The 27,842-nt window shown below is 42.7% G+C and overlaps 2 protein-coding genes across 7 annotated transcripts in view; one reads left to right on the top strand and one right to left on the bottom strand.

Moving 5' to 3' along the window:
- eIF3a (eukaryotic translation initiation factor 3 subunit a) overlaps positions 1-12,198 on the top strand; it is a 32,693-nt gene extending 20,495 nt beyond the window's left edge. Inside the window, exons 6-14 of the mRNA XM_050193010.2 lie at positions 291-674; positions 7,896-8,096; positions 8,181-8,483; positions 8,573-8,710; positions 8,848-9,728; positions 9,890-9,927; positions 10,001-10,117; positions 10,245-10,673; positions 11,862-12,198. Of these exons, the coding sequence (XP_050048967.1) occupies positions 291-674; positions 7,896-8,096; positions 8,181-8,483; positions 8,573-8,710; positions 8,848-9,728; positions 9,890-9,927; positions 10,001-10,117; positions 10,245-10,673; positions 11,862-11,956 (2,586 nt within the window). The 3' untranslated portion in view covers positions 11,957-12,198. The remainder of the gene's footprint in view (positions 1-290; positions 675-7,895; positions 8,097-8,180; positions 8,484-8,572; positions 8,711-8,847; positions 9,729-9,889; positions 9,928-10,000; positions 10,118-10,244; positions 10,674-11,861) is intronic.
- The window catches only part of Brd8 (Bromodomain containing 8), a 118,442-nt gene continuing 97,957 nt past the window's right edge, over positions 7,358-27,842 (bottom strand). For 4 of the 6 annotated variants that reach the window (XM_055061339.1, XM_055061336.1, XM_050193016.2 and 1 more), the window contains one exon: positions 12,132-12,665. In XM_055061339.1, the coding sequence (XP_054917314.1) occupies positions 12,585-12,665 (81 nt within the window). In that variant the 3' untranslated portion in view covers positions 12,132-12,584. Of the gene's footprint in view, positions 7,574-12,131; positions 12,666-27,842 lie in introns of those variants that run through there. The other 2 variants (XM_055061337.1, XM_055061338.1) reach the window with 2 other exon arrangements.

Raw genomic sequence — 27,842 nt, 5'->3', positions numbered from 1 at the left:
AATAAGCTGGTACGGTTTATGCGGATACAAAACACATGTTCAATGGTCGCCGAGTCAGGGATTTGACTTTACTACTTTTGAAACGAAACTACTGTTTAAGCGGGTGCGGTTTAATGAGGTTTTACTGTATAGCATCTTTTTTGCAATTACAAGTGGGCCGGTGTGCTTAGATAGTGTGTGCACGAGTGTTTATGTTACTTCATTGGCTTTGATGTGGATGTAGCAGCTTACCCCATTTATCCAATACACATTTTCGTTTTCTCATTTATGCATCCATTTTCATTTTGCAGGAGGCATACAAGGCAACGGAGGACATTCATGGCCTGATGACTCTCTCCAAAAAGTCGCCAAAGCCACAGCTGATGGCTAACTACTACCAGAAGCTGGCACTGGTTTTCTGGAAAGCGGGCAACCACTTGTTTCATGCATCTGCCTTGTTCCGCTACTTCCACCTGGCCAAGGACCTGAAGAAAAATATTACGCAGGAAGAAATTCAGCGCATGGCCTCACGTGTTGTGCTAGCCACTCTAGCTGTGCCAATGCCTCCCAACCGGCCTGAAATTGACCGGCTTGTTGAGACTGAGGAGAATGTTGGCGAGAAGAACCAGCGCCTTCTGGCCACCCTGCTGGGGCTCAACAACCCACCAACACGGGCCAGCCTAGTGAAGGAGCTAGTAAGTCGTGCTTTTGTTCTGCACCGTAATTACTTTCTGGGAGGCTAATATAATTCCTGTAACTTCATCATGCAGGAATTGCAGAATTGAAGTTCATTGTAAGTAATAATTTAGAATAGCAGGCTCATTAGAATATACAACTGAGGGTGGTGACAGTTAGCATTCTCATTCACAATAACTTACTGGACTAAAGCAACACTGAAGGTAGACTGACTCTGTCTCAGTTGGATTGCTCATTTAGAAACCTCACATTGTTTGTTTCATTGCAAGCAATAGTTCAGTTGTAGAGAAAGTATCATTTTTTTAAGCAGGGAAATTGTTAGTGTGTGCATGAAAAAAAGAAGAAACACACATGCACAGCATAGAGATAGAGGGTGAGAAAAGTGACAGAGGTTAAGTAATGTAGTGGCAATGGCTGTACTAGGGTGATGAATTTTTTTGTACTGCCCTTAGCAAATATACCCATGTAGTTACATCTAAGGGCATGTTGTACCAGGTGCCACTGCCTGAGCAGAGTGTGCCACCTTCCCATAAAAAGTGCCGACATTTAGCACTAGGAAAAGCCAAAACAAAATAGGGCTAAATGCTTTTTCTTTCATGTTAAAATTCAGTGTAACCTTTTATTATCAGTGACTGGCCATAACTTGTAAGTTATAAAAAAGGCATGTTAATAATGCATATCTGGCAACTGGTGAATTCTATGCATGTTTTATGAATTTGCGCTCTTGATACAGTTTCATCGCTTTTATCTGTATACAATTAGGTACATACAAGACTCATCGCTATGCGATTTGTGGGTTCGCGCTGAAGGCAAGTTGAAAGCCGCTGTTCAAACTAACGGCATGTGTCTGAATGTCGACAGTCATTGACACATGGGCCAGAGGGGAAGGGCCAAGAACAAAGCAGTGTACCTGCCGTGAAGTGTCTGTATGTTAAGGGGCATGCAAACTTCTAGGGGTGGTCGAGAAGCAAGGACGACTGGTTCCAACAGGAAGTCTGTTCCAAAACCTGACACGGCGTCTGCCTGCCTTCTTGCCCACGTATGATGATCACCTGTTTAAACTGTGTACATATTGTTGGTATTGTAACGGGCATGCGGCCGGGCACGTTCATGTGCAAGTCATAGTAGAAATGTGCTGATGGATACATACAAATGCTTGTATCCATGAAGGCTAGTTTGAATTCACGGTGCATCTATTTCCACCTTATCTTCAATAAAAAAAGCGGAACAAGCACTTCGATTCACCCGGGATTCAATCCCGCGACCTCGTGCGCATTAAAAAGTATATGCCCAGATAAAGCATTAAAAAAAATTGCCAATTCCCCCCCCCCTCCTTTTTTTTTCCCTCAGTGTTGTTTTCGCAAGATTTCCGCGAATTTTAAAATTTACAAGGTGGCAAGTATGGTTATGGGAACTGAGACACATTAAAATTTGTTTTGGCTATCTGCTCATGACATCATCAAACAAACAGTATCTGCATTGGATCAGTTTGAGTCTATCAATAACCAAAGATAACATTGCATTCTGAATAATCACATACTCAGCCTGATGAGTCTTGACAACTTTTTGAACAGGAATGGCCCAAACATGTCAGAATAGTTTGAAATTTGTGACATCATACTAACATACCAGTGGCGTAACGAGTCTTGAAAAAATGCTTCATACTATGGAAAGAAGTTCGTTGTATTGTCTGTTATTGTCATTCTTTCATATTTAAAGGGACACTAAAGGCAAATACAAAGTCGACGTGGACTGTTTAAATACTATTCCTGAAACCTCACAACGCTTTTGTGCCAAGAAAGGACTTAGTTTATCAGAAAATTGCATCTGGAGGGTTCGCATACCTTTTTCGAAATTCAAATCTCCCACCATTGAACTGGGGGAGTGGTGACATTGCATACGCAATCGACTGCCCTTTGCTGCCATCGGTGAGTAAACGAAATTCAAATCTCCCACCATTGAACCGGGGGAGTGGTGACGTTGCATACGCAATCGACCGCCCTTTGCTGCCATCAGTGAGTAAAACGGCGCCCGACAGACCGGTACCGAGCTGAGATAGAGCGGGAGACTTGCCACATCAGCTGCTTTTTGCTCAAGTGGCGTAGACTGTTCGGGCATCCCGCGTCAACACATGGAAGTTGAATTCTTCGTTACTTGCAGTTTGTGCGAGTTTCGGGAGCCAGCAAAACCAGCGCAGCACTACATCATAACTACTGAAACGCGAAAGCGTGGGCGGCGCAGAGTCGAGCCAAAACGAAACCTTTCCATAAAAGTAAGACAGAACTGAACAAGCAGCATTTTATTTTGTCTTATAATACAATACAGTGAAACCTCTTTAAACCATAGTTGGCCGGAGCTCGGAAAAAGGTGTGTACTAAACAGTAGTACTGCTTAACCGAAATAGCATGAGATCGCCCACTTACCTATCGAAAACTGAACGCGGAACTCAAAGACAGTGCGATGAAAGGGAGAAAAAAAACATGCAGTATTTATTCACTTTGCGCGACACAAGTTACTTTCGTTTGATGCCGCGATGGCCTAGCACGACGACAACGGCCTCAAACTTACTGGCGGTGTGTGCCAGCTTTTCAGCCAGCCCCCTCTTCTCGGCCGGAGCTCAGAAAAAGTACGTACTAAACGGTAGTACTATTTAACCGAAATAGCATGAGATCACCCACTTACCTGTCGAAAACTGAACACGGAACTCAGAGAGTGCGATGAAAGGGGAAAAAACATGCAGTATTTATTCACTTCGCGCGACAAAAGTTATGACAACGGCCTCCAACTTACTGACGCTGCGTGCCAGCTTTTCAGCTAGTCCCCTCTTCTCGGCAAACACTAGCATGGCAGATTCCTCGTTGGCGTTACGTGTTCTCCGTGCGCGCGGTAGCGCTGCAGATGTTGCCGGGTGCTGTTCTCGTCGCGACGATTGCATTCATGAGGCTGACGTAACGTGCAGCTTCTGCCACTGTCGGGCCTGAATCGCCCGTGCTGTCGCTTTCCGTGCACGTGCGCGGTAGTGTTGCAGAAGTCTCGGGGCTCCTTTTTCATTGCCGGGTGCTGTTCTCGTCGCGGCGATTGCATTCATGAGGCTGACATAACGCGCAGCTTCTGCCACTGTCGGGCCTGAATCGCCCGTGCTTTCGCCTTCCGCGTTGTCCTCATCACTGTCGCTAGTCGACACTTCGGCAACAGAGGCAACGATGGCGAAAAGTCGAACCTCGTAGCCGACATCTCTTCGCGGTCGCAGCATCGCTGCTGAGCAACTTCGCATTCCAAATGCCACACACCGTAGTCAACAGTAGATCCCTGTCGCGTGCCAGTGCAGACTTCTTCGTGTCACGTTCAATAGCACAGACGATGTCTAATTTTTCTTCTATGCTGAGCATCCGCCGTATTTTTTATCCAAGCTTCGGCATGACGCGCGTCCTCGCTTGCACGACGCCACAACGCGCTCTGGCACGGCGCTGAAATGATGTTGATGTGGCTTCACGCGCAGGGCGCTTGGAGGCCGTTGTTCCGATCTCTGAGGTTTGTTGTTCAGCCGGGCTGTCCGATGGAGACGAGGCACCGCCGTGTTTGCGCGACGAAAAGTGGAGTCGCACAAACGCTACGTTTTAACCTATGTGTATGCAGTAAGCTGGTACGGTTTATGCAGATACAAAATGCATTATGTTCAATGGCTGCTGAGTTGGGGATTTGACTTTACTACTTTTAAAATGAAACTACTGTTTAAGTGGGTACGGTTTAACGAGGTTTTACTGTACAAGGATGTTTTGTGGAACGAGTGGTTGAGTACTAGTGACAGAATTTAATTGAGGGGTGCTTTCGTCATCAGGCAAGTACTTGAATTTCCCAGGGGAGTCTCTAATCATGTCGTGCATTTACCTACATTTCTCGATTAAGGCTCTGTTCGCGATAATATTGACACCTTAGAGATTCTCCCGCGCTAATCTGTCAGCGTGACTTAATATTTCCCTTTAGTGTCCCTGGGCTAGGGTCAACATTGGCAAAATTTTAGGTGCTGGCTGCAGTGTAGTAGTATTGCCTTCACCTATTATTTTTAACACTCTTTAAAGGGGCCCTGAAAAATTTAACATAATAGGAAAATATTGCTGATTTGTAGGCGAGGCTTCTGACATCTGAGCCAAATATTATTGCATTGCATGCAGCAGGGAATGAGCAATTTCGTGTCAAAAATGGTAAAAAATCGCTTGCTCTCTCGACATAATAGTTCTACGGAAACCCTCAAGGTGGAGAGAATTAAGGGAAACTCGGACATACACCCGAATGTAGCAATTGCTACAAAGGAAACCCAGTCGGTTTCCTCAAAGGAAAAGCCTCGCAGTTGAAGAAAAATTCGTCCTGGTCCGGGACTCGAACCTCTGACCACTGCCTTTCCGGGGCAGCCACTCTACCATCCGAGATAACCAGGCCGCTAGCAGATGGCAGGGCGAAGTCGAATTAATCACCAACTCAAAGCAAAGGCAAGAGTTTGATGTAATAGTTCTTAATTGTAAATGTACAAAGTTATTTTCATGTGATTGTGAAAGAAATTAGTTCTAATTTTTTTTTCATAGTTGCAGTCATTGTAGGTGCTGTTTGAGTAGATTTTGGCACTTAGCTGTCTATAAAGAGCTAAATATGCTACAACACAAAGCTTTTTGTGAAAATTTATTGCGCAAAAAAGTGCCCACAAAATCACTCTAGTTCTTAAGTTCTGTCCTATACAAGGGCAAAATATAGTGGTTATACAGAAACGAATGGCATATTTGAAATCTGCTTGTAAGTGGGTGGATTTTCAACTCTCCAGTACAAATATTTTAAAAAATGTTGTTTGAGGAGCGTCTCCCTTATAGTGGGGCTATTCTTTGATAATTTACAAGTGTTCTAGTGCACTTGAAAAAGGGAGTACCAGCAAAACACAAAGGACGCGCACACAAGGAAAAGGTGTTAGACACGGGGTCCTCCGTGTCTAAAACCTTTTCCGTCCTTGTCTAACAACTTTTCCTTGTGTGCCTGTCCTTTGTGTTTCGCTGGTACCCCCTTTTTCAAGTTCATCATGCACCAACTGGCCCAAGAGCTTGCGCTAATGCACCTAATTTCTATTGCACCTTTTAGGCACGCTATTTATTGTAAACAGTGGACAAGTGTGTGCCCGTAACTTTGTCATGGGCCTTGAGATTTTGATGCTGCCACTCTACTGGATCAATCGACAGTTGACATGGTCATTGAAGCTGCCCCTGTAGTAGCCACAACCACTTGGCCCCTCTGTTTATAGACTCTAAGACTGAGGCCTTTGCAATGCCTGTGACACTGCTGTAAAACAATGTTGCTCTTGAATCCTTTGCATTTACTTCCAGTGCTTTTCTTGCACCAAATTTGTAAGGATATGGTCTATTGCAGATACAAACAATGAGGTGGTCATTACTTCTGTGAGAAATCAAAAGGATTAATAGAACAATTAACATAATTTCAGTAATAAACTTTTTAATCAATTACTTTACGGCACATATTTCAGTCTGAATTGTAACAGGTGGGTCATCAAGGCGAGCTTACACTTGGAACGAATTCTGAAGACACGTTTTTTAGATGCATTGGTGTGCTAGTTACTTTTGTGATTCAGTGCATAAAACAGCCTTTTCATTAAATAGTGAGTGGAACAACAGTGAATTTGTATGCGAGTTTAACTGTGTATATTTCAAAACTGGCGCCATCCTCCAAATTCGTTCCAAGTCTATATGCCTTGCAAACGCACTAGCATCATTTCGTATATTGATATATGTGCCATAAAGTAATTACCAAGTTAATTAACGTAAATATATTAACTATGCAATTACACATATTTATTTATAAAATAATGGCCGCCTTATTAATGAATTTATTTTAGCTCAAGGGTTAGAATTGTGCAATCTGCCACAAGCAAATTTTATGGGAAGACTGCCCTTTAGAGCTGAAAATTGACCGACATATTTTTTGTGTCCAGTTGTTTTAGATTGCATTGAGCATTTATGCTTGCTTCATTGAATCCCCGTATCATCCTTGATTGATTTAGCCTTTTCCATAATCACCATAAATGCGTTGTAAAATGTTTTTGGTTTCCTCAATACAGCATTTCTGGCAGTGTCTCAAAGTTTTGGAGTGATTACACCTCTGCTTCTAGTTACCCTTTGCAATATCTTTTTTTAAGCAAACAGATTGCAGTAGGCATAAAATGTAGACAGATATTGTGACAGAAATTTTCAAGAATAGTTTGTCCTGAATGTTACTTCTGGGTTCATATGTTAAAAAATTTCATGCACTGCACGCTTTGGCTTAATTTAGTCCAGAGAATTTATCCTTATATCACTGCATACTCTGATCATTCAAGATCATTTTTTATGTCAATCTTTATTACACCATATAGTATATAGTTCAGTAACTTGCTCACTTCCAAGAATGTTGTGAACTTTCTTAATTTTGTTGAAGTTATTTACTCTGCAAGAAGAAAACTGAATGTATCTTAAGTTAGCACATGAAAATACATCAACTCAGTAAGTTTCATGAAAATCTATCCTCACACGCACAAAAAGAAGTATAACATGCAGGGTTCCCCTTATACATTTGGTGCACGTAAAAAAAAAATACGTATAGAACACTATATATAAAATTCACCCCCACACAGGAAAAAAAGAAACAGTAGTACTGTCAGAAAGAGTTCATTTATTACCTATTTTAAAAGAACAACATTCTTTGTCTTGTCTGAAACAGTTCATTTTCCAAGACTTCATTGTTGTGTTTCATTGCAGTCAGACATTCCACAAAACAAATCTTGTATTTTTGGTATTGGAAGGCCATCAGCCTGGGGTCAGGCTTAATTCAGTGCTTCAAGCAGAAATGAGGGTGTGCTTTCTCCTTCCTGTAAAAAGAGAAGACAAATCACTACATACAGCTTGCCTGTCATCGGTAGATAAGAGCAGCATATCAACAAAAGCAATACACAGTCTGGAAGTGCTAAAGATGAATCGTACTCCGAAACTTTTATAATGCATGAATAACCTGGTCACAAAAAGCAAGTCATGTGCAGAAACCAAGGAATAAAGTGGCATTTCATACTTATGCACAAATTCAACTTTCTCGTTTGCTTGCATAAATGGGGTGCATGGAGGTTGCAAGCTATCGCAGTGTGGCATCTGTGGAGTGCATAACGCTTTACTAGGATATGATTTTGATATTACCAGGTGCGCCTTGGTGTGGTTGGCCTGGCACCTCCCCAACTTCAGGAGCTATACCGCTGGCTGGAAGTGGACTTTCAGCCTCTCAAGTTGTGTGGGCGTGTCATGCAGTGCTTTGACTTTATCAACAAATGGGAAGAGTGCTCTGAACTCCGCACGTATGTGTCAGCTCTGCAGGATATCACTGTCATGCGACTACTGAAAGAGGTGCGTGTTGCAGGTACATGCAACCATGTTGTCAATAGTGCAAGTTTCTGTGTTGCAAGTTTCTATTTTCGTCATTGGCTGCAGGTGTCGCAGGTTTACCAAACCATAGAAATCAAGCGCTTGCTTGAGCTGGCCCCTTTTGCCAGTGCCTTTTACTTGGAGAACATGGTGGTGGATGCCGTGCGAAGAAATGACTTGCAAGTCCGCATTGACCATAAACGTCGATGCCTGCACTTTGGCTCCGAGCTTAGTGTCTCTCAGCAGGAGGAAGTGGTTGAAGGGCCACATTTGCAGGGGATGCCTAGTGAACAGATCCGCTGTCAGCTTGTCAAGCTGTACTCTGTCCTGCAGCGATCAGTTCATCTGATCAGGCCAGAAGAGATTAAGGTGTGTGATTTGCTTTGACTAATAGAATAGGTTTTCATATTGCTTTCGACTTCTGCATTGTACACATTCCCCCCCCCTTCCTTTTCCAGGACTCTACAAAAGAACTAAAGATGCACATCATAGATGCATACCGCCTGGTTTGCAAGAAAGAGCATAAGAAGATTCTGGAACGCCAGCAAATTATTGAGGCTCGCAAGGAGATGCTGGAGAACCTCACCTTCCAGCGAGTGGGTGACCACTTTTTCTACTATAGCTGTACAATTTCTAGTACCAGTAAATATATCTGCTAAGCTGGTAATGTTTTTTTTTATGTATATATATACACACTGGTATGTTCACTGCAGGCAATTTGTTGGTTTTGCAGGAGGAAGAAGAGCGCAAGCAAATGGAGGAGCGACAGCAAAAAATGCGTGAGGCAGAAGAAGAACGCATAGTGCGTGAGGCAGAGGAGCGTGCCAAACAGCGTAGCCAGCGGGAACAGGACGAGATGAAGAAAAAAGTGGTGCTAGAGAAGATTGAGCTGCTGCGCAAGACTGATATTGGGGCACGCATATTCGAGGGATTGGAGGAAGAGGAGCTCGAGCGGCTTGACCCCGAGGAGATCTTAAATCGGCAGGTGGAGCAGTTAGACCGTGAACGCAAGGAGATGCAAACAAAGTTGAAGAAGCAGGAGCGAAAGGTGGACTACATGGAGCGTGCCAAACGTCTGGAAGAGATCCCTCTGTTGCAGGAGGCTTATGAGCACTTCAAGCTTGAAGACCAGAAGTTCTGGCAGCAGAAAGAAGAGGAACGTATTCGGTTGCAAGTACAAGAGCGCGAAGTTGCACTCCAGCACAAGACGAGGCTGTTGCGTATGCGCGATGACAAGGAGGAGTTCCTGAGCAAGCTGACGCAGGACCGCTACTCCGTGTACAAGGAGAAGCGCCAGCAGTTCGAGCAGCGGCTTGAAGAGGAGCGCCGCAAGAGGCTGGCGGCTCGCAAAGCCGAGCGCAAGGAAGAGAGACGCGAAAAATTTGTGCGCGAGCGCGAGGAGGCACGTCGTCGAGCCGCCCTGGAGGAGCAGAAGCGCATAGAGGCTGAACGATTGAGTAAGCTACGCGAGATGGAGGCCATTAAGCTGGCACGTGAACGAGAGATTGAGGAGAAGCAGCGGAGGATGGAAGAGGAGGAGCGCCAACGTCAGGAAGCGGAGAAGATACGGCAGCTGCCTACCCGCACCGAGGAGATGAGCAGCTGGCGCAAGCGGTGGGATTTTTGTCTTGCATTGTTATGAGACGGTAACATTGTCATTTGGTTAGTCTGTTTGATCCAAGTACACTGTTACTTGGGCTAGCAACTAGTACATACCAAGGTGCTGCAGGTTGTTGCTAATATTTCGCATTAATTTTTACTTTCCTCTCCTGTAGAGACGAGGAACCAGAGCGTAAGAACGATTCATGGAGAAGTAAGTAGCCAGCTGAGTTTAAGGGTGAGCAGTGAAAACTTGCAAATATGTTTGTATGCATTCATTTTTCTAGGTCGTACTCGTGACAACCGTGAGAGTGAAAAGGAATCCTTTGGAAGGAGAGATCGTGACAATGAGAAGGATCGCGATAATGAAGACAACTGGCGCCGAAGGAGAGAACTCGACGACGGTGAGGGTTAAAAAAATGTTTTCAGGTGTAATGGTAGCCAAAAATGCACTGTGACAGTTTTTAATGCGACATGTATTTTTCCAGTTTATTTGCAGTTTGATTTTGCTAAATAAATTATCGTTTGCAGAGCCCCCACGACCACGAGCACCAGAGTCGAGCTGGCGCAAGGCTGAACCGGACACCGAAAGGGGCAGTTCCTGGCGTCCTGGTGGAACTTCATGGCGTCCTGGAGACAATCGGATGCGTGATAGCGACCGCCGACCCAGAGACTTTGAGGATCGTGGTCGTCGAGACTATGGCGAAGACCGTCGCCCTCCTCCTCCTCGGGACTTTGATAGAGAGGACCGTGGTGATCGTCGTCCTCCCCGGGAATTTGACAGAGAAGATCATGGTCGCCAAGAGTTTCGTAGGGACTTTGGGCGTGCCAGAGAGTTTGGGGATGATCGTCCTGCCAGGTCTGGGGAGAGTGACAACTGGCGTTCTGGGCTCAAGGAATCAAGAGGTGGTGGTGGGCCTGGCTGGCAGTCGGATGATAAGCGTCCATCTCCACGAAAAGGTGAGGCAGCACAGGGAGGTACAAGAAAATCTTAGCCCTGCATCTCAGCACTGCTGCCTCAAACCTTTACTTCACCGCAGGGAAAGTATTGGAGGTCATAGACATGCCGATACATGTTTGTTTTTGGAGTAGTAGCTTTTTTTTTCTTCTCTTTTGTAAATGGTGGCATGACCTGGATAAGATTTAGGTGAAGTCTTGCCTTTGCAAGCCATGGTCAGGCTCGATGCAAATGTGTGTTTGTTTAGTTGCGTACTCAAAAAAAGAAAGGTATTTGTGCGTGGACTAGAACCACAGGGAATATTCTGTGCAATTCAAGCACATTTGCTAAAACTTTTTTTTTTCTGGTTTTTAGGCAGTTTGTTGCCAAATGAAATGGATAGCCACCAACCTCCACCACATGCATGGTCACCTGCCACCTTTTAGTGGCAGGTGAAATAGAACCACAACATTCTACACAAATTTGTGAAATGGAATAAAATAGCTTCATGGAGCCCCAATCACATGCATTTTCCTGTATTTCTTGCCCACCAATAAAATTATTCCGCAATCTTATGAAATCGTAGCCTCAGTCATTTGACATATTTTTACCTACCAATAAAGGTATATCGACGGACAATTCCCCAATTTTATGAAATTATAGCCCTGTATTTTTTGCCTACCCATAAAGGCAGGTGGGCTAATTCTGTACATCTTACACTAACTGTCAAAATATCAATATTGACAGTTCAACCAGATACTTGGGTATGTAAAATTTTGCAGCTGTCCGTTGCATCACATGTATGGCTGTAGATTTTGAAAACAAACTTTCACCTCTGCACAGATGATCACATTAAGGTAGACTTCCAAACCAATGAGGACTTCTTAATGAACATTTTCTTACACGAATTGGCAAAACATCAATATTGCTGATCTTGCCAGATACTGGGTTAAAACATCACATGTATGGCTGTAGATTTTGAAAACAAACTTTCACCTCTGCACAGATGATCACATTAAGGTAGACTTCCAAACCAATGAGGACTTCTTAATGAACATTTTCTTACACGAATTGGCAAAACATCAATATTGCTGATCTTGCCAGAACTGGGTTAAAACTTTCTGTAGCTAACCTCTTCACCACATGCATGGGCCTTAATTTTAAAATAGAAACTATTTACAGTAAACTTCATCTTTTTCACCTCTGCACAGATGATCGCATTACTGGCTCCTGGAGAGACAAAGAAGACAGGCCAAACAAGCCCCATGACGATGCCGATGAGGGTGGCTGGAAGACAGTCCACTAAATCAAGTCTTACCATCACTTTGGCCAATGATATTTAAAAGTTGACAGTATAGACGCTGGCCTACTAGAGCTGGCAATTATGCTTCGCTGCTAAACGGGTGGGAAAGTGCAACATCGCCAACAGTATATTTGACTTCTGTTGTCCACTCCATGTGCACTTCAAGAATCACTACAAGAAGACTTTATTGTCATTTATTTTTTTTCAGCATTTATTCTAAATGATTAAATTGGTGCAGAAACAAATACGTTGTAATAAGTATCACTGCTCACAGCTTCTTGTAGCCCAATCGTTTAGGCTTTAGCAAGAGAGAGTCAGGGAGGAGGCATGGACATAAGTATTCGAAGCTCAACATTTAGGTAATGTGTACATTTCTGCTTGTTCCACAAACCACTGTGAAAACCTTTCACTGCTAGAAAACAATGTCGGCAATCCTTGACACGATGCCGCATTTTAAAAACTAAAGCCTTGCACGTAAAAACCTCTAACTATCTTCAATAAAAATCTGGATTCAGTCCAAGCACTGTGGGCTGCAGATATATCTTATATCTACTGTACAAAAGAACAAGTCAACAATAACAAACAACCACTATGTACATCAAACTGCATGGGGAGCAGTCAACGTGGAATGCTACTCGTTAGCACGCGTGCGCCGTTTTTTTGCCACTGGCTCTTCAGCAGGCAAGCTTATTTTCTTCTTCCTTTCGTCCTCCTGAAAAGTAGAAGTGCGCGCACTGATCGAACTGACCACCCAGGATTTCCACTGCCATGTGGTCTAGCTAAGCCAACAATACGTGGTTTTAATAAAAATATGCAAAATTTAACAGACATCCATGCACTGCACACACTTTAAAGGGAAGCTCCAATGTACTGACAACAGCATTCTACCTGTATTTGTTTCATGCTACCTTGCAGGAGGTGCAACACATGCAGCAATGTAAATGACATACTATCTACATGCAAGGCCAAAGGCACCTGTCTGGATTATTTGGACCTTCCCTCTAAAGTGGCCACCAAATTATAACAGTCATGACAGCCAAGCCACTTCTCACAAGAAAGCAAGCATATAGCACAATATATGCATGGAAAATTTACACAATGACTGGTAACAGACGGCAAACAATACAGGATTGTGTGCCATCTGTTGAAAGTCGCACAAGAGTTCTACAAAGTGCTTTAGCAAAAAGCCAACTTGTCATGCTCCTACAGTGTACCACATCTGCAAGCTAAAAATGCACATGTTGCAAGAATATACAGGATGTCACATGCTTTCTAAATCTACTACACAAACACTTAAAAAAGGCACAAAACCTGCATGCTCGGTAACAGCTACAAAAATGTTTCTAATAGTTACAAAGCCCAAACAATGCAGGAACCATGCTCCATTCATGCAACACCCACTTGTTCACAACCAATAAAAGGCAGAGGTATAGAATCGACACTGACCCCCATTAGTATGGCAGCAGTTGCATCATTGAGGCGATTATTTTCACTAGTTTTGAATACTGTGCCACAAAGCCACCTTCTTAACAAAAACAAACATGCCTTTAGTTGCATGTTTTTTTACAGATGCAAATAAGTACCATCCAGTCCTGCAGAGCATGGACCAGAGTTGACCCTGGGCCGTTTAATAAGATTTGTGTTGCATACACCCCTGCCCGAGTTATAAAACTTCGTACTTGGAGGACTAAGGATAACACAGGAGGCACACCTATGGTCATGCATGCAATTGCTATTAGGTTTACAGTAATAGCAGATCAAGTGGAGAGAATTTAAAGGCACTGTAATATCATTGGCCTGTCTAGATGCAGAAAATCTAAGACAAACAAAAAATGAATGCCTTGTGAAGAAAAAAAAAAGCAAAAGTAATACATGCAGGATGGTGACCCAATTGCCTATTCTGATTATTTGGATCATAATAAAGCAGCCAAAAAAAACAATTTGCAGCAATATTGTAACATCGCTTAAAACCTCATTGCAGGTACAATTTTATTCACAGTAGAATCAGAAAATAGACCACATGCAGTATATATCTAAGAAAACACTTATTCTTAATCAACAGTACAACAATGGGCTGCTGTACAAAGTTGCATAAAAAGTGGATAATGTGTATTTGCTTGCAAACAGTGCCATTTTTGTTTTTAATATAAATTAAGCTTTACTTTCATATGCAAGTATGACACATGTACCACTGCACTACAGCCAAGTGTTTTTAATATCAGAGGACTTGCATGACTAAAATGTTTGCCAACCAGCAGCAAGCACATTGAGCCCCAGTTAGTGAAAGCAAGATGTAGCAGGTTAGGCCACTGAGCTGTTCTGCATGTGTGCATTGTGTGCGTGTCTGTATTAAGACATTGAACAATTGTGAAGGCAGCTGGTTTTGCCAAATTTCACAATACCATGGTTTTCATTGATGATTGCCAAGTAAGTATGTTGAAAAATGCATCAAACCAGTTTGGAATGTATATTCCAGAACTTCCATTTCCCGCCGTGGTTGCTCAGTGGCTATGGTGTTGGGCTGCTGAGCACGAGGTCGCGGGATCGAATCCCGGCCACGGCGGCCGCATTTCGATGGGGGCGAAATGCGAAAACACCCGTGTGCTTAGATTTGGTGCATGTTAAAGAACCCCAGGTGGTCAAAATTCCCGGAGTCCTCCACTACGGCGTGCCTCATAATCAGAAAGTGGTTTTGGCACGTAAAACCCCATAATTAATTAAAACATTCCAAAATGAAAGCTACCCTCAAAGGCAGTGCCCGACAGCCTTTCAAAGGGTAGAGTTCCGGCCATTTGACAAAGGTCCCACTATTGTCTGCAACACACATACAGCAGCTCAACAAAGAGTTATAACTTTGCCACTTGCCAGCATGTAGCATTCACAAGGCTTAAGGTTTGGATGGCGTGTATATAAACAGAATATTGAAGCACTGATCACTAGCAATGTTTTGTCATTCACTTTATATATAACCCACCACTTATTGTACACCTACATCCTAAAAAGTTTCATTATGGATTCTGGCTTGACGATGCATATCCTACTATTAGAAAGTGGAATCTAAACACATCATGTGAGTCTATTCTTTCAGCTAAAAGCCAATATCAAAGATGCTTGTGGGACCAACAGAGCAATTGGCTAGAGCATGCTACATTCACTGTTCCTGCCTCACACGGCCAACAGCTAGATGCTGGAACAGCCACTAAAATTACCCAGCTGTTTCCACATCTGGTTTCTCAATTTATATGCTATTCAATATGACAACACTGCTCCAGATGTCGTACATGAAAACTTATGTCCCAGTGTAGAAGATCTTAAAAGCTCTTTCTGTATGGGGCCTTTTCATCGGGCAAGGAGGAAAGGGCATGCGGTGAGCCTTTCTGGCTTGTGTGAGCCGGCACAGCACTGCTTGAATGTGTTGCTGTCGTGTGCTGCGGAACAATTTAAAGTTGTTTTAGCTCATTATCCGTGAAATTTATGTGATGTCACTTTATACAATGTTGTCGAAGAATCACTGTGTATTCTTTCAGCGCAGCAGTAACTACAGTACGTGGAAATTTGTCTTGGCCGTGCAAACGTGCGACATGCAACATCAGTCTTGATGTGTGTATGTGTTGTGAACTATTTTGGCTGTACCAGCTTTCCTTCAATAAAGAGAACAGGCATCTGTGAATTGGAAAATATTCTCACTATCTGATCGCCTGGGGTAGGAACAATTTAAGCAAAAGAGCAAATTTTGGCCGTACTTAAGCAAAAGAATGCTTAAGTACGGCCAACCCAACATAATCCCAAAACATCTAAGCACCAATAGTTATAAAACATTTGCATCAGTCACGAGCACCGTTCTCATGCATTTCATGTCTAGCAGACTTAAGATCACTATGTCACTATGGCCTACGTTGGCCTCCTGTATGAGGCCGATTGCATTGCTCAACACAGCGCACAATGCGGTTGGTAAACTAGCATGATACATATAAGCTTTGTGCTTTGGCATTGACTTTTTGTCCTCCTGTAAAGCAGTAATATTTAAAGGAGGATCACATAAAAATCTTGCGGATCCTACACTCTGTGGGAATGGATATAAGCCAAGCTTTCTGTGCTGTTTGCTTTGATTGACGATAATTAGTGGTGAAGTTCACGAGAAATATTTAATTTATTCAAGGTTTAGTGCAATACCAGAGTGATGAGTTAATGCTAAATGTTACCTTGCATGCACCACTGCTGTTTGTGTAGCACTCAGAACACACAGTCAAACGGTGTTTGCTTGAGGTGTTCTTGAGTGCAGTTATTCATAACCACCGATAAGGTTAGCATTGTCATTGCCTCGCATAGCACATCACATCGTGGCAGAAGTGTTAAACTTTATTTGAATTATGGGGCTGTATATGCCAAAACCACAATCAGATGAGGCACGCCGTAGTTGCAGACTCCGGATTAATTTTGACCTACTGAAGTTCTTTAACATGCACCTAAATCTAAGCACACAGAGCTTTTGTATTTTTGTATTTTGTACCGCAGCGGACATAGAAGTATTGATTTCTACATCTACACACTACGGTGCTTTAAGGGGGGACGCAGCCCTCGAAAATAAAAAAATCGCGAAAAAGTCAGTTTTTGAAAAACAATATTTTTGGATTGCATGTCTCAAACTGCCTGTTCTGTAATTATCAGCACCTAATTCAACCGCAAAGTACCAAAACGAAAACGCTACTTTTGAGGCCACCGCGGCGCACAAAACACGCGCAAATGCCAAAATGAAGTCTAACTTCGCTCGCGCGCAATTCCCGGCCCACGCGGCCTGCCTGTGCCATCTTGGTGTTGTTTTGACCGCGAATTCTTTGTCTCTGTTTTGCCGCATTGCAAAATGGCATCGTTGGCGCGGTTGAGGCGCTATTTGCGTTTTCCCGCGATGCGATGCGATGCGGAGCGCTGATTGGGCAGAGCAGCGCGTTCAAATCCCGCGGGATAAAGCGCGCCTGCCATTGGCTGTTGCGCGGGCGGCGGCGGCTCCCTTTGATGCCGCGCCCGCCGTGCACGCGTCGTTGTTGCCCCTTGCTCCGTCCGCCTCAACAGACGCTTGCTTGGAGCTGCTCATCGCCTTGCGCTATCTTTTAGATTATTTTTTTAGCTTCTTTTTTCTCGCTAATTCTTCGCTGCACATGATGCCGGCAAAGCCCAAGACAGTGCTGATGTTCGGTGCGCGGGAGCGCAATATGTCTCTTGTATGTACGAGCATCGAACTTCCGATCTTCCGCAGCGAGTGCCGACTGCGTAGGCGCTTTTCAGCGGCGGAACTGTGCTGTCGACTGTGTCGAAAATCCGACACACTGAGTGTGCCTGGAGCCGCAAGAGCTAATTAGAAGCTCCGCAGGAGCTTTCTAATAAAAACACGTGTTAAACTTTAAGGCCTATTTTCTCAGAATAGATTTTCTCGCTAGTAGTGGTGCTGGGGAAGGCGATATCTAAAGAACCGCTCTTCATATTTGTATGCCGTTATTTTTATTATGTTCCTGAATGACTTTGCCAGGGGGGTAACACGCTTCTTTTTTTTAAAGCTGGTGCAGTTAATTTACAACAAGCAACTAATTTTTGATGAATGTGGTCTTTACTGGCTTCATCAAATTCAAAGTTGTCTTAAAATTTTTTGGAGGGGAAATTAAACAAAAGGGCTCTGTAGCCCCCTGGGATATCTATCAAGGGATGATCACAGTGAATTTGAGCTTCCTACGATGTCCTGGCATTTCTCCAGGCTCTTCCTCAGGCATATACATGAACCACCTAGTTAGACCTCAATAACCGCAGATCCGGATCATGAGACTGAAATAATCAGAAGAATAAGAATGGGCTAGGGTGCCTTTGGCAGGCATTCTCAGGTCATGAACAGCAGGTTGCCATTATCCCTCAAGAGAAAAGTGTATAACAGCTGTGTCTTACCAGTACTCACGTACGGGGCAGAAACCTGGAGGCTTACGAAAAGGGTTCTACTTAAATTGAGAACGACGCAACGAGCTATAGAAAGAAGAATGATAGGTGTAACGTTAAGGGATAAGAAAAGAGCAGATTCGATGAGGGAACAAACGCGAGTTAAGGACATCTTAGTTGAAATCAAGAAAAAGAAATGGTCATGGGCAGGACATGTAATGAGGGAAGATAACCGGTGGTAATTAAGGGCTACGGAGTGGATTCCAAGGGAAGGGAAGCATAGCAGGGGGCGGCAGAAAGTTAGGTGGGCGGATGAGATTAAGAAGTTCGCTGGGACAACATGGCCACAATTAGTACATGACCGGGGTAGTTGGAGAAGTATGGGAGAGGCCTTTGCCCTGCAGTGGGCGTAACCAGGCTGATGATGATGATGATGATGCACGTGCCCTGAAAGTATCATCCGGATATCCTAAAAAATAAAAAAGTTCGGTCTCCAGGGTAATCTCCCCCCTTAATGTGACTGTGAGTGCACGCCCTGCGTCAGTTGTTTGCTTTACAACATTCCGCGGTGCGTTTTTTTTTTTTTTTTTAAAGAAATAGTAGAGACGGACCGCACTATACCTTGAACTAAAATTTCTCGTTTGTCCGCAACCGCTGTTGAGTGTAGTAGTAACGTCTCCTTGCCTTTTTGAGTTGCCTTTCCCCTTTTCCCCTCCCCCTTTGTATGAGAGCTGTGAGTGAAGAATGGCAAGGCTGTTATTCACTCATTTTGTGACTGCGTCGGTTTTACCCATTCTATGCCTCCTCTCTACCATTCTATCTACTTCCCCTCTGGACTGTTGCACGTTAGTACAAAGGTAAGCGCTGTTGTTTCTGCAATGCCTTTGCGGGAGGGTCACAGATAACTACAGATGTTGAGAGGGTATTTATTATGCTGATGCGATGGAAAGGCCCAAATTATTTTCTCATGCCGCCTTTCCACTCAGCCATGCTCCTGCCATGTATATACACGCTCTGAAACACCTTCCGACTCGGCATGCAAGACGGTGACAGCAGCAGCACGGAAAAGTCGAAAGAAGAGCAACAAAAGCTTTAATTTAAAAAGAATCTGACGGCTATTTGTGAGGACACAATTTCCGTGCATCGTAGAGGACGGGAAGGACAAGACCGGAAAAAAAAAATTGTTTTCACCTTCTTCTTTTTTTTTTTGTTTACAGAAACAGTAAACACACTAGTAAAAACTGAAATAAGACCTCAATTGATCATGCACTATATAGAACTTATAGAATTTATGCTCTCACTTGTAAAGTTCTGTGTTCAATATTGTATACAATTTTTTTTTTTTTGCATTCATGAATAACATTCCTTTGTTCCTATCTATGCTCTATGTAATTTAGTTGTAGTTCTTCCCCCTTCACTCAATGCTCCAATTAGAACCTGTGATGTATTTATTAATAAGAGAAATAAATAAACAGATCTATAACCCAGCATGTACCACTGCTTTCAAAGCTTGCGCAGTCTGCAACCGGTCGCTTGACCATTTGACAAGTGTGATTCACACTGTATGGTATGGCGTTATTACTAGCTAAAACTATTTTATTCGTTGGCAGAAACCTTGTCTAACAAATGAGGTGGTCACACAATGTATCTGCAGATAACAGTTTGAATGCTTGTCAAAGTAAACAGCAAAACTTAATCCACAGCAAAATGGTACCCAAGCTGTTAGATTGTCATATGTTTCGAACTACTCATTCCTGATAAACCACAGCTTACAATTACAGTGAGAATACTGCATTAAGGTTACAGTCGTGAAACAAATATTCAGAAATACACAACTGATCTCCGAGACTGATTGTAGGCTCAAATTAATGTGTGCACACACATTACGCCGGGTGCTCCGTCCGGCTCAACGCCAGCAGAAACTCCGGTCCTACTAACTCAATCCACTTCAGTACATGTCACAGAATCATTCCCCATGTCGAAGATGCCCGCATCATACTAAATAAAGCATGCAAGTGTGAAAACAACCACTGGAAACTTTCGCTTGCACAAGCGAGCATGCTGACGGCCCATAGATAGGAATACTTCTTACATAATATGGCAGCACCCATGAAAAAAAAAAAAAAAAGATCTATAATGAACTTAATTTCGATCAATTAGCACTTGTCATCTTCAGAACACTGCAATGTCGGTCCCACCATTTCGCGCGTGCATGCGTGCATGTATGTGTGTGAGTGCGTGCGCTGTGGAACTCGCCTGTACACTGAGTTTTTCACAAGTTGGCAATATATTAACATAACTACAGTATTAAGATGTGCATGGGGCCGCACATTAGTGAAAGTTTGTTTCAAGTTTTCCAGTATGAGCATCCATTCTCAGAGTGAGTGCCAATCTTACTAGCACTGAGGGATGCTGTCATGTGATGTGTTCCTCACTGCTTATCTGCGGTCACTAATCAGATACAGGAGCACTGCAAGAGTTCTACAAGTATGAACTATGTCATGGTTACTTCAGCTGCCACAGAGAACCAATTTCCTCTGTGGCCACTGCCCCACACAGAATTTTCTGCACTGAATATTGGCTTATGATCCCCATTCGAGTTTTCTAAGCATGACAGCTCCAAAATGACAACACAAACTTTAAATGAACTACTATGCAGGAAAAAGCAATGCAAGACAACAGACACATCAAACGTAACACAAAACAGGCTAGAAGGGAAATATGAATAACTGTACAGTGATGTGCTTTCACATGCAGGTTCATGCAGAGCAGAAACAATGCAACCTGACATCCAGGAAAATGCAGTGGATGAAATTACATGAAGTGACTAATTACTGCATACTTTTGTGAGACATCAATAAATGTAAAACATTACTGGTCCTGAATTTGAACGGAGGCCCAGAAAGACACTACCTAAACATTGTATCTGCTCCCTTGTACAGCTGACACAAGATGGTTTATGAATGCAGCAACATACCACTGCTATTTGCCCATCTTGCTCAAGCTAAGTTCTTTGGTCCTGAAATCCTGGCATGTCACTATGTAAATCACTCACCAGTACCATCCTCAAGCTCAAAGGCTGTGCAATGAGCAGTGGACAACAATACTAAGACTTTAATAGTGAACACCGAAGCTGTTGTGAGAAAAACTATCACAGGCAGGCCACTTTCACTGGAGGAAATCCTTCATGGTTTGCTACAGTGAAAGCTATGATACCTTCCATGTGTAGTGCAGAATATGTAGATGTAGTAATGCAGTGCAAATTGCTTGTGGGATTAAAAATAATTTCAAATCTCAGAGAGGGAGTCACAAAAGCAGCACAATGTGATTTGAGGCAGAAGAGCGTAATGCGATGTAAAAGTGCACTGTTCGACACTGCAGTTCCATTGCGTTCTGTATAACATAAATGCCATGCACCTTCTCTATTTATGTACCATTTGACTGATGATCCTAAGCCACAGTTTAATTTAGAGCTCTACATAAACAATTCAAACCTTGTGTACTGTCAGGGGCAAATTAATTATGAATGGGACAATCTGTATTCAAAAAGAAAATAAGGAAACTACATTCTAAGGTCCCAAAGCCACATGACAGACATTGCAGTAGAGGAGATCAAGAAAATTGTTTACCAACTGGGATTCAAGACGTGCACCTAAAGCATGACTAACTTTTAATTTATTCAAAATACAGATGTCATTTACTGTTTTTCTGCTTACATTTCATATCAGTGATGGTGCATGACCAGATGCTCATAATGTGTGCTTTAGCCAGCCTCCATTCACAAAAACAAGAACACATAAGGCAGAACAATAAAGTATTCTGAAATGTTGGCCTTCCACGATAGTTTTGCCACCGCGATAGTCACGTTCAATAAATCAAGCGACTGCTTACCCGTGACATCAGTGTGCACTACCAACAAGCGCTGTCGAACGCTTCACATCGCACGAGAGAGCGCACCGTGCGAGTGCAAAGCGGCTCGGGTGTGTTGTTTTCAAGTGCAGTGGCCGCACTACGGGTTCTGAGCAGTGACTACGGTTGGCTACGGCCGCTTTAGGTAAAATAAATTGAATAAGGAAGTGCGAAATGTTTTATTTTAAATAAATCAACAAATATCGCCGTGAAACAATGCGTGTAAGACGCCACCAGAATGGCTACAATAAATTAACACTTATCTTATATCTACTACACTACACCACCAACCGAACACAAAAAGACGTGTTCATTTATTCAATATATGTCGAGAGCACCCATCGACACCATGACGCTAAAGTGACGTAGGCCGGAACTACTAGATGGCGCTGTTTATTTTCCGGTTTTGCTAAAACCGCCAATCAGCATGCGCCATTGGTAGAGGCGTGGCCAAGGCAATAGTTTCGTGGAAAGCGAGCATTTCAGAATACGGGCCCAGAGTTGCAAAACACAACAAGCTGCACCACTCAACTACTGAAGCAGATTTTCAGCCTGCTGTCAGCTGGGAAAAGCATGTGGAATTACATTTTACGAAGATGGCAGATATAACAGAACTTTCAAGAATGGTAGAAAGTAGCGCCAATTATACAATCATAAAAATGGGCGATGGCTACATTAAACATGGACTGCAATTGAATGAGAACTCCAGCATGTTATACAATCCTTGAAACAGATGATGGTAACATTAAACACGCTGCCTTTCACTGCAGTCCTCCCCTGGACTCTTAAAATAACAGTGTCAATCTTGCATTATTATTTTGGCAGTGAAGTCACCCTGGCCAGGGGTACCTTTGCTAAAGGCTAAGTGGCACAGTATTGCAATTGACAGGGCTATTTGTTTGTGATGCATATGGTACTGATATTCGCACCTTATTTATTTCCAACATAATAGGCAAGGTACTGATGCCTATTTCCAGCATGATAGGCGATTCAAGAAGCAGGTGTTTACTATCATGATCAAAACATGAATGTTTATAGAAAATGGAGAGCGGTTTGAACACACTAAGGGGCTGATGAACTTAAAAAAAAAAAAAAAACTTAACCTTTACAACTGACAAAAATATTAGTGGTTGAAGTTGATGAGCAGCCAATGGCTTCGTAAACTTTTTCAGCTCCAAAGTAGTGAAAGCCAGCCAGTGATCAGATTGGATGAATTCCACAGGTGCTGCACCTTTCTCCTGACAAACCACTCAGTCTGGCATTGGATAATAAAAGCCTTATATTTATCTGGCTACCTTGGTACTGTCACATGGCAAATGTAATGCAACATAACAAATGACACTCACAGACCTTGTCACATTCTCCATAGGCTGTGAGAAATGAAAACCATAGTTTCATATTAAAAAATAGTGCGTGTCCCACGCGGTGTGGGCATCAATGTAAGTGAAGCTTTCTGTGCTGTTTGCCTTAATTGACGATAATTAGTAGATATGTTGGCAGCAAATGTTTAATTTCTTCAACATTTAGGCCAACACAAGAGTGGTGAGTTTATGTTAAATGTTACCTTGCATGCACCACTACTGTTTGTCTCTTTAGTACACAGAACACAGAGGGAGAGGTGTTAGCTTGAGGCATTGTGGTGCGCCGTATTTCATAACCTCTGAGAGGGTTGAGCAATGTCATTGCCTCACATGGCACATCGCATCGTGGCAGAAGTGTTAAACTTTAATTGCTGTACGTGCCAAAACCACAATTGGATTATCAGGCACGCCATAGTGGCAGAGTTCTGATTAATTTTGATACCGTGATGTTCTTTGCCGCCTCCCCTAAATGTGTGTGCACAAATGCTTATTTCACCCCCATCGAAATGCAGCTACTGCAATCGGCATCAAATCCGCGAACTCGGACAATGCCATAGCCGCAAAGCTACTGCGGCGGGCGCAGATGTCTTGATTTGCGACCACTTCCGTAGTGTCGCTTATCTATCTAGCTTCCCTCTGGACTTGCACCTTAGTAGAAACGTAAGCACTGCAATTTCTGCAATGCTTTTGCTGGGGGCCACGGATATTACAGCTGTCAAGAGGCTAATCCTGGCGATGCCCAGGGAGCTCCAGAGGGCATTGTGCACATTCAACGAGGTGCAAAGGTCCAAACGAGCTTTTTGCCTCTCCTTTCACGTTTATACACATTCTGAACCATCCCCGATGCGGTGTGCAAGACAGCCACAGCGGCAGCAGCAGAAGTGGGGTGGGGAAGTCGAAGAAAGAGGCGAAGAAAGCTTCGCTTTAATACTAGAAGGAAAAATTTAATGTATGTGGGACCAATATGACCCGCTTCTTTAAAAATAAACAGCTTGGCATTGAGAAATGAAATTGGTCATCAACTATTCCTGAGGACTTCATTTATTCATAACACGCAAAAAAATTTAAAGTTTTGTCAAAATTATGTGCTGTCCTACAAAGTGTTAAATGAGGGTTTAACATCATTTCTAACAAGGCTACTTCCTGAATAATTTTTTGAATATTATAACTTACAAGAGAACGTAAAAACTGAAAGGCATTTAATGAAATAGGTCACAGGCACATATTCACAGGGAGCCTTGGGGCCGACCCCAGGGATGGAAGCGGCCAAGGAAGTTTTGGAGCTGGTTTGGAGCATGAATTGTCCGTTTTGAAGCAGTAAATACACGTTTTGGAGCAGCTTGGTAAAGGTTAATATGAGTGAAATACAGGAATACGAAGAAAAGGTATTCCTTATATGACTTTGCAGAACACATAATATATGTCAAAGCAGATCAGTTCTCCGGAAGCTCGCAAAGTGAGCAAAATTCATGACAGGAAAAAATTGTCATTCACCGGACTTTCACATGAAGCTACAAAGCAATTCCACTGTACAGGTTTCTTAGACACCACGATTAAATTACATACCGCAGGTGCCAACTAAATGTGGCCAAGAAAAAAAACAACCAAATGCTTCTCGTGAACAGTGCCCACTCTATGTTGACAGTGTTAATATTAGCCAAGTTTTTTTTTTCATTGTGAACAAGCAAGTAATATTTAATTTTAATGAACAAACATCTATTAACTAGCTTATTCAATAAGGTGTTAATGTAAAGGTTGTGGAATACATCGAGAAATTACCGATAACAGCGTATATAATGGGAAACAGTGTATAAACGAGTATGTAAATGGGAAAACCCTAAAAAGCAATAAGGTTATTTATGCTGCACTTTAGCTAAGACGCCCCGCTATACTAAACTGCTATTATATAAAACGTCAATTCGCCCTCTTCTATAATATGCTTCTGTCGTTTGGTTCCCCTACAAACAACGTAAAAAAGGCTCGCTAACGAAAATCTAACAGTTTCATTTGCCAAATTTAGAGCCCAGTTTCTCACCAACACAGGCTCAACAATCTTTGAACATTGAGCCATTGCTTTCACGTTATCGCAATGAAGCCTTAGAACTTTTATATGCAATATGCAATTGATAACTCCACCTCTTGTCTTTCTGATTGTAACTATATCACATTAACTAAAGCAAGTTGCACCCGTAGCTACCACACATTGAACATAACACCTATTTATGCTCGTACTGACACATTCAAATACAGTTTTTTTCCAACATAAAATAGAGCTATGAAATTTTCTAACCGGTAACATTCGTTCACTACCACTAAAATATTTTATAGCTATCACTGGTAAGCACTTCACTAACAAGCAAAGCGCTTCTTTTTAATCATTCCTCTTGTTGTGTATGTTTGAGTTTTTAATGTGTATAGTAATGTATAATGTTCCCACTCCTGCTATAGCCCTACATTGGGCAGCAGTACATGCAAATAAATAAATAAATAAATAAATAAATAAATAAATAAATAAGTATAGCGACCTAGGTCTTGTGTGGTCCTTCTTCCAGTAAAAAAAAGAAAGAAAAAAAGCCTGCAACATTTTTTTTAAATTTATTAATACTATTATTGCATTTATTTTTCCTCAAATCCACGTGACGAGTCCCAGCACCAGTAATTCAGACGTAAACGTCGTCATCAGTGCGTTGTGTATATTGCGAACGTGCAAACCTAGGCCACGGTGTTTTAATGGTGGGGAAAGCGAACCACTACAAGATCTCGCTACTTCGCGTTTTATAAGGACCGAAGATGCGTGCCAAAAACTGCTGACGTGGTGGAGAAGCAAGGCCACTCATTCCATTCACAGTGCCCCTATTTGACGAGGTTCGTGCAAAGAATGCTGCAATCTTTGGTGCAATGAAGTGTTGTCACGGCCACAGCAGGTTCTTTATTGCTTTTATTTTTTATTTATTTCATGGGCTTTCTTTCTCATTAAAAAAATGTCTTCACGAATATTAGGTTGTTTTAAATGCTGTTATTGGTCATTTCTCAACGTCACCTACAACTTTTTCATTGACACCTCATCAATTACGTAAATTAATAAATTTATCTAATTAAATGTATTCATGCACAATAAAAGAGAAATATTTACAGTGGCCATCATGAACAACACCCATCAAGGTACCATGAACACTGTTCACGTAGTGCCATCAGGTAATTTTTAATTCTTGGCGACCTTCAGTTAAGATAGGAGAACACCACAGAATAAATGTGAAGTTGACGTACTGGTCATTGCACTTTGCCCGTAGTTCACATCGCTTGCCGAGAGAAAGCTTTAAGATATTTTTGAAAACTACAAAGGGATAAAAGAGTTCACTGGCTTTCCGCTCTGTGTCGTCCAACAACATTTTGAATAAGCTTGATTATTCAGAGTTACTCACGGTTCCGACATAGGCGCCATAAAGACAGCACAAAACAGCAACTGATATTTTGTGCGCCGAACAATGGTTTATTAAAATTTTTGTACTCGATCTGCGCAAGTCACATTATGAACATTGTTGCTGTGAATGCCATTTCAGAGGTTTGCGACTTTGCCGAACGCTTAATTATGACCAAAATTTGACGGCTAAGGTTGACTAAATATGAAACTTTATGTCCTTGGCTTGGATTCTATGATGGCAAGAGCCTGATCTTGTGCAGTGCGGACCTGCAGAAAATAGTGTAGCCCGAGTGCAAACTTGAGTGACGATTGCGGTTCCCATTGGATATTTGTGACCAAGTAGTTTCATGAAAGCAAGCAGGCAGTTTGTCGGAGTGCCGCGCAAACTATTATCCCGCTGACGAGACATGGTGCCCTACGAAAAAGATTCACGTCACTTGCACCGTGTTTCCCCGTTAATCGACACAGATGAATCAACAGGGTGCCAAACCGAGCGCTAAAATGTATAACGAAACTGATGAGCTACACGCTGAGCAGACTGTACAACTTTTTTTTATTATTGAAATGAAAATAAAAGAAAGAGACGACCTTATTCATTCAGCGCGGCTTTCCTTCCCGACTGCGCCATGAAATGAGCGCTAGTTCAAATCATCCTTAGCTGGTCCGCACATATGCAGACACGTAACACTTTTAGTAAACATTTGTAATGCATTGCACAGCACAAAACATTGTTTTATTTCAGTTACTATTACGCCACCAAACATGCCACAGTCCAAAGATGCCGATGCTGAAACGGACTGCTTAGGCTTGGACTGTAGGGCTAAGCGTTAGCCAACACATGCCTAGGGCTGTGTGGTTGCCACTGAACACACACGTCCTGTTAAATTAGGCAACTTCATTCGAAGCTAGTGTTTTGCCGCAGGTTGGCACAGCTCGATGGTTTGGTGCAAGATGGCGCAGCACTTCCCTCCCTGCCACCCCCGCGTAATATCTTCGCCCGTTTTCGCAAGCAAAGGAGGAATACAAATACAAGCAGTGATGTCCCCATTTCTATCCTGCACAAGTGCAAAGAAACCTAGTCCCCAACATGCTATCATAGGCAGGCATAAATTATCAGTGAAGTCATTACTGCAACCCAGGCAAGAGCATCTAAAGTCAGCTTTGCAGTTTCCTTTCCCCATTGATATAAGCAGGGCAATTTCATTGTGCATCCATGCATAGTGACAGAGTTCAGAGTGAACTGTTTCACAGTTGGCAGGCAGAAATATTGGGCCAATTA

This window comes from Dermacentor andersoni, chromosome 1 (assembly GCF_023375885.2).
Source record: "Dermacentor andersoni chromosome 1, qqDerAnde1_hic_scaffold, whole genome shotgun sequence".
Classification (NCBI taxonomy): domain Eukaryota; kingdom Metazoa; phylum Arthropoda; class Arachnida; order Ixodida; family Ixodidae; genus Dermacentor; species Dermacentor andersoni.
Note: the sequence above shows the minus strand (reverse complement) of the source record. Positions and strands in the feature narration are given on the sequence as shown.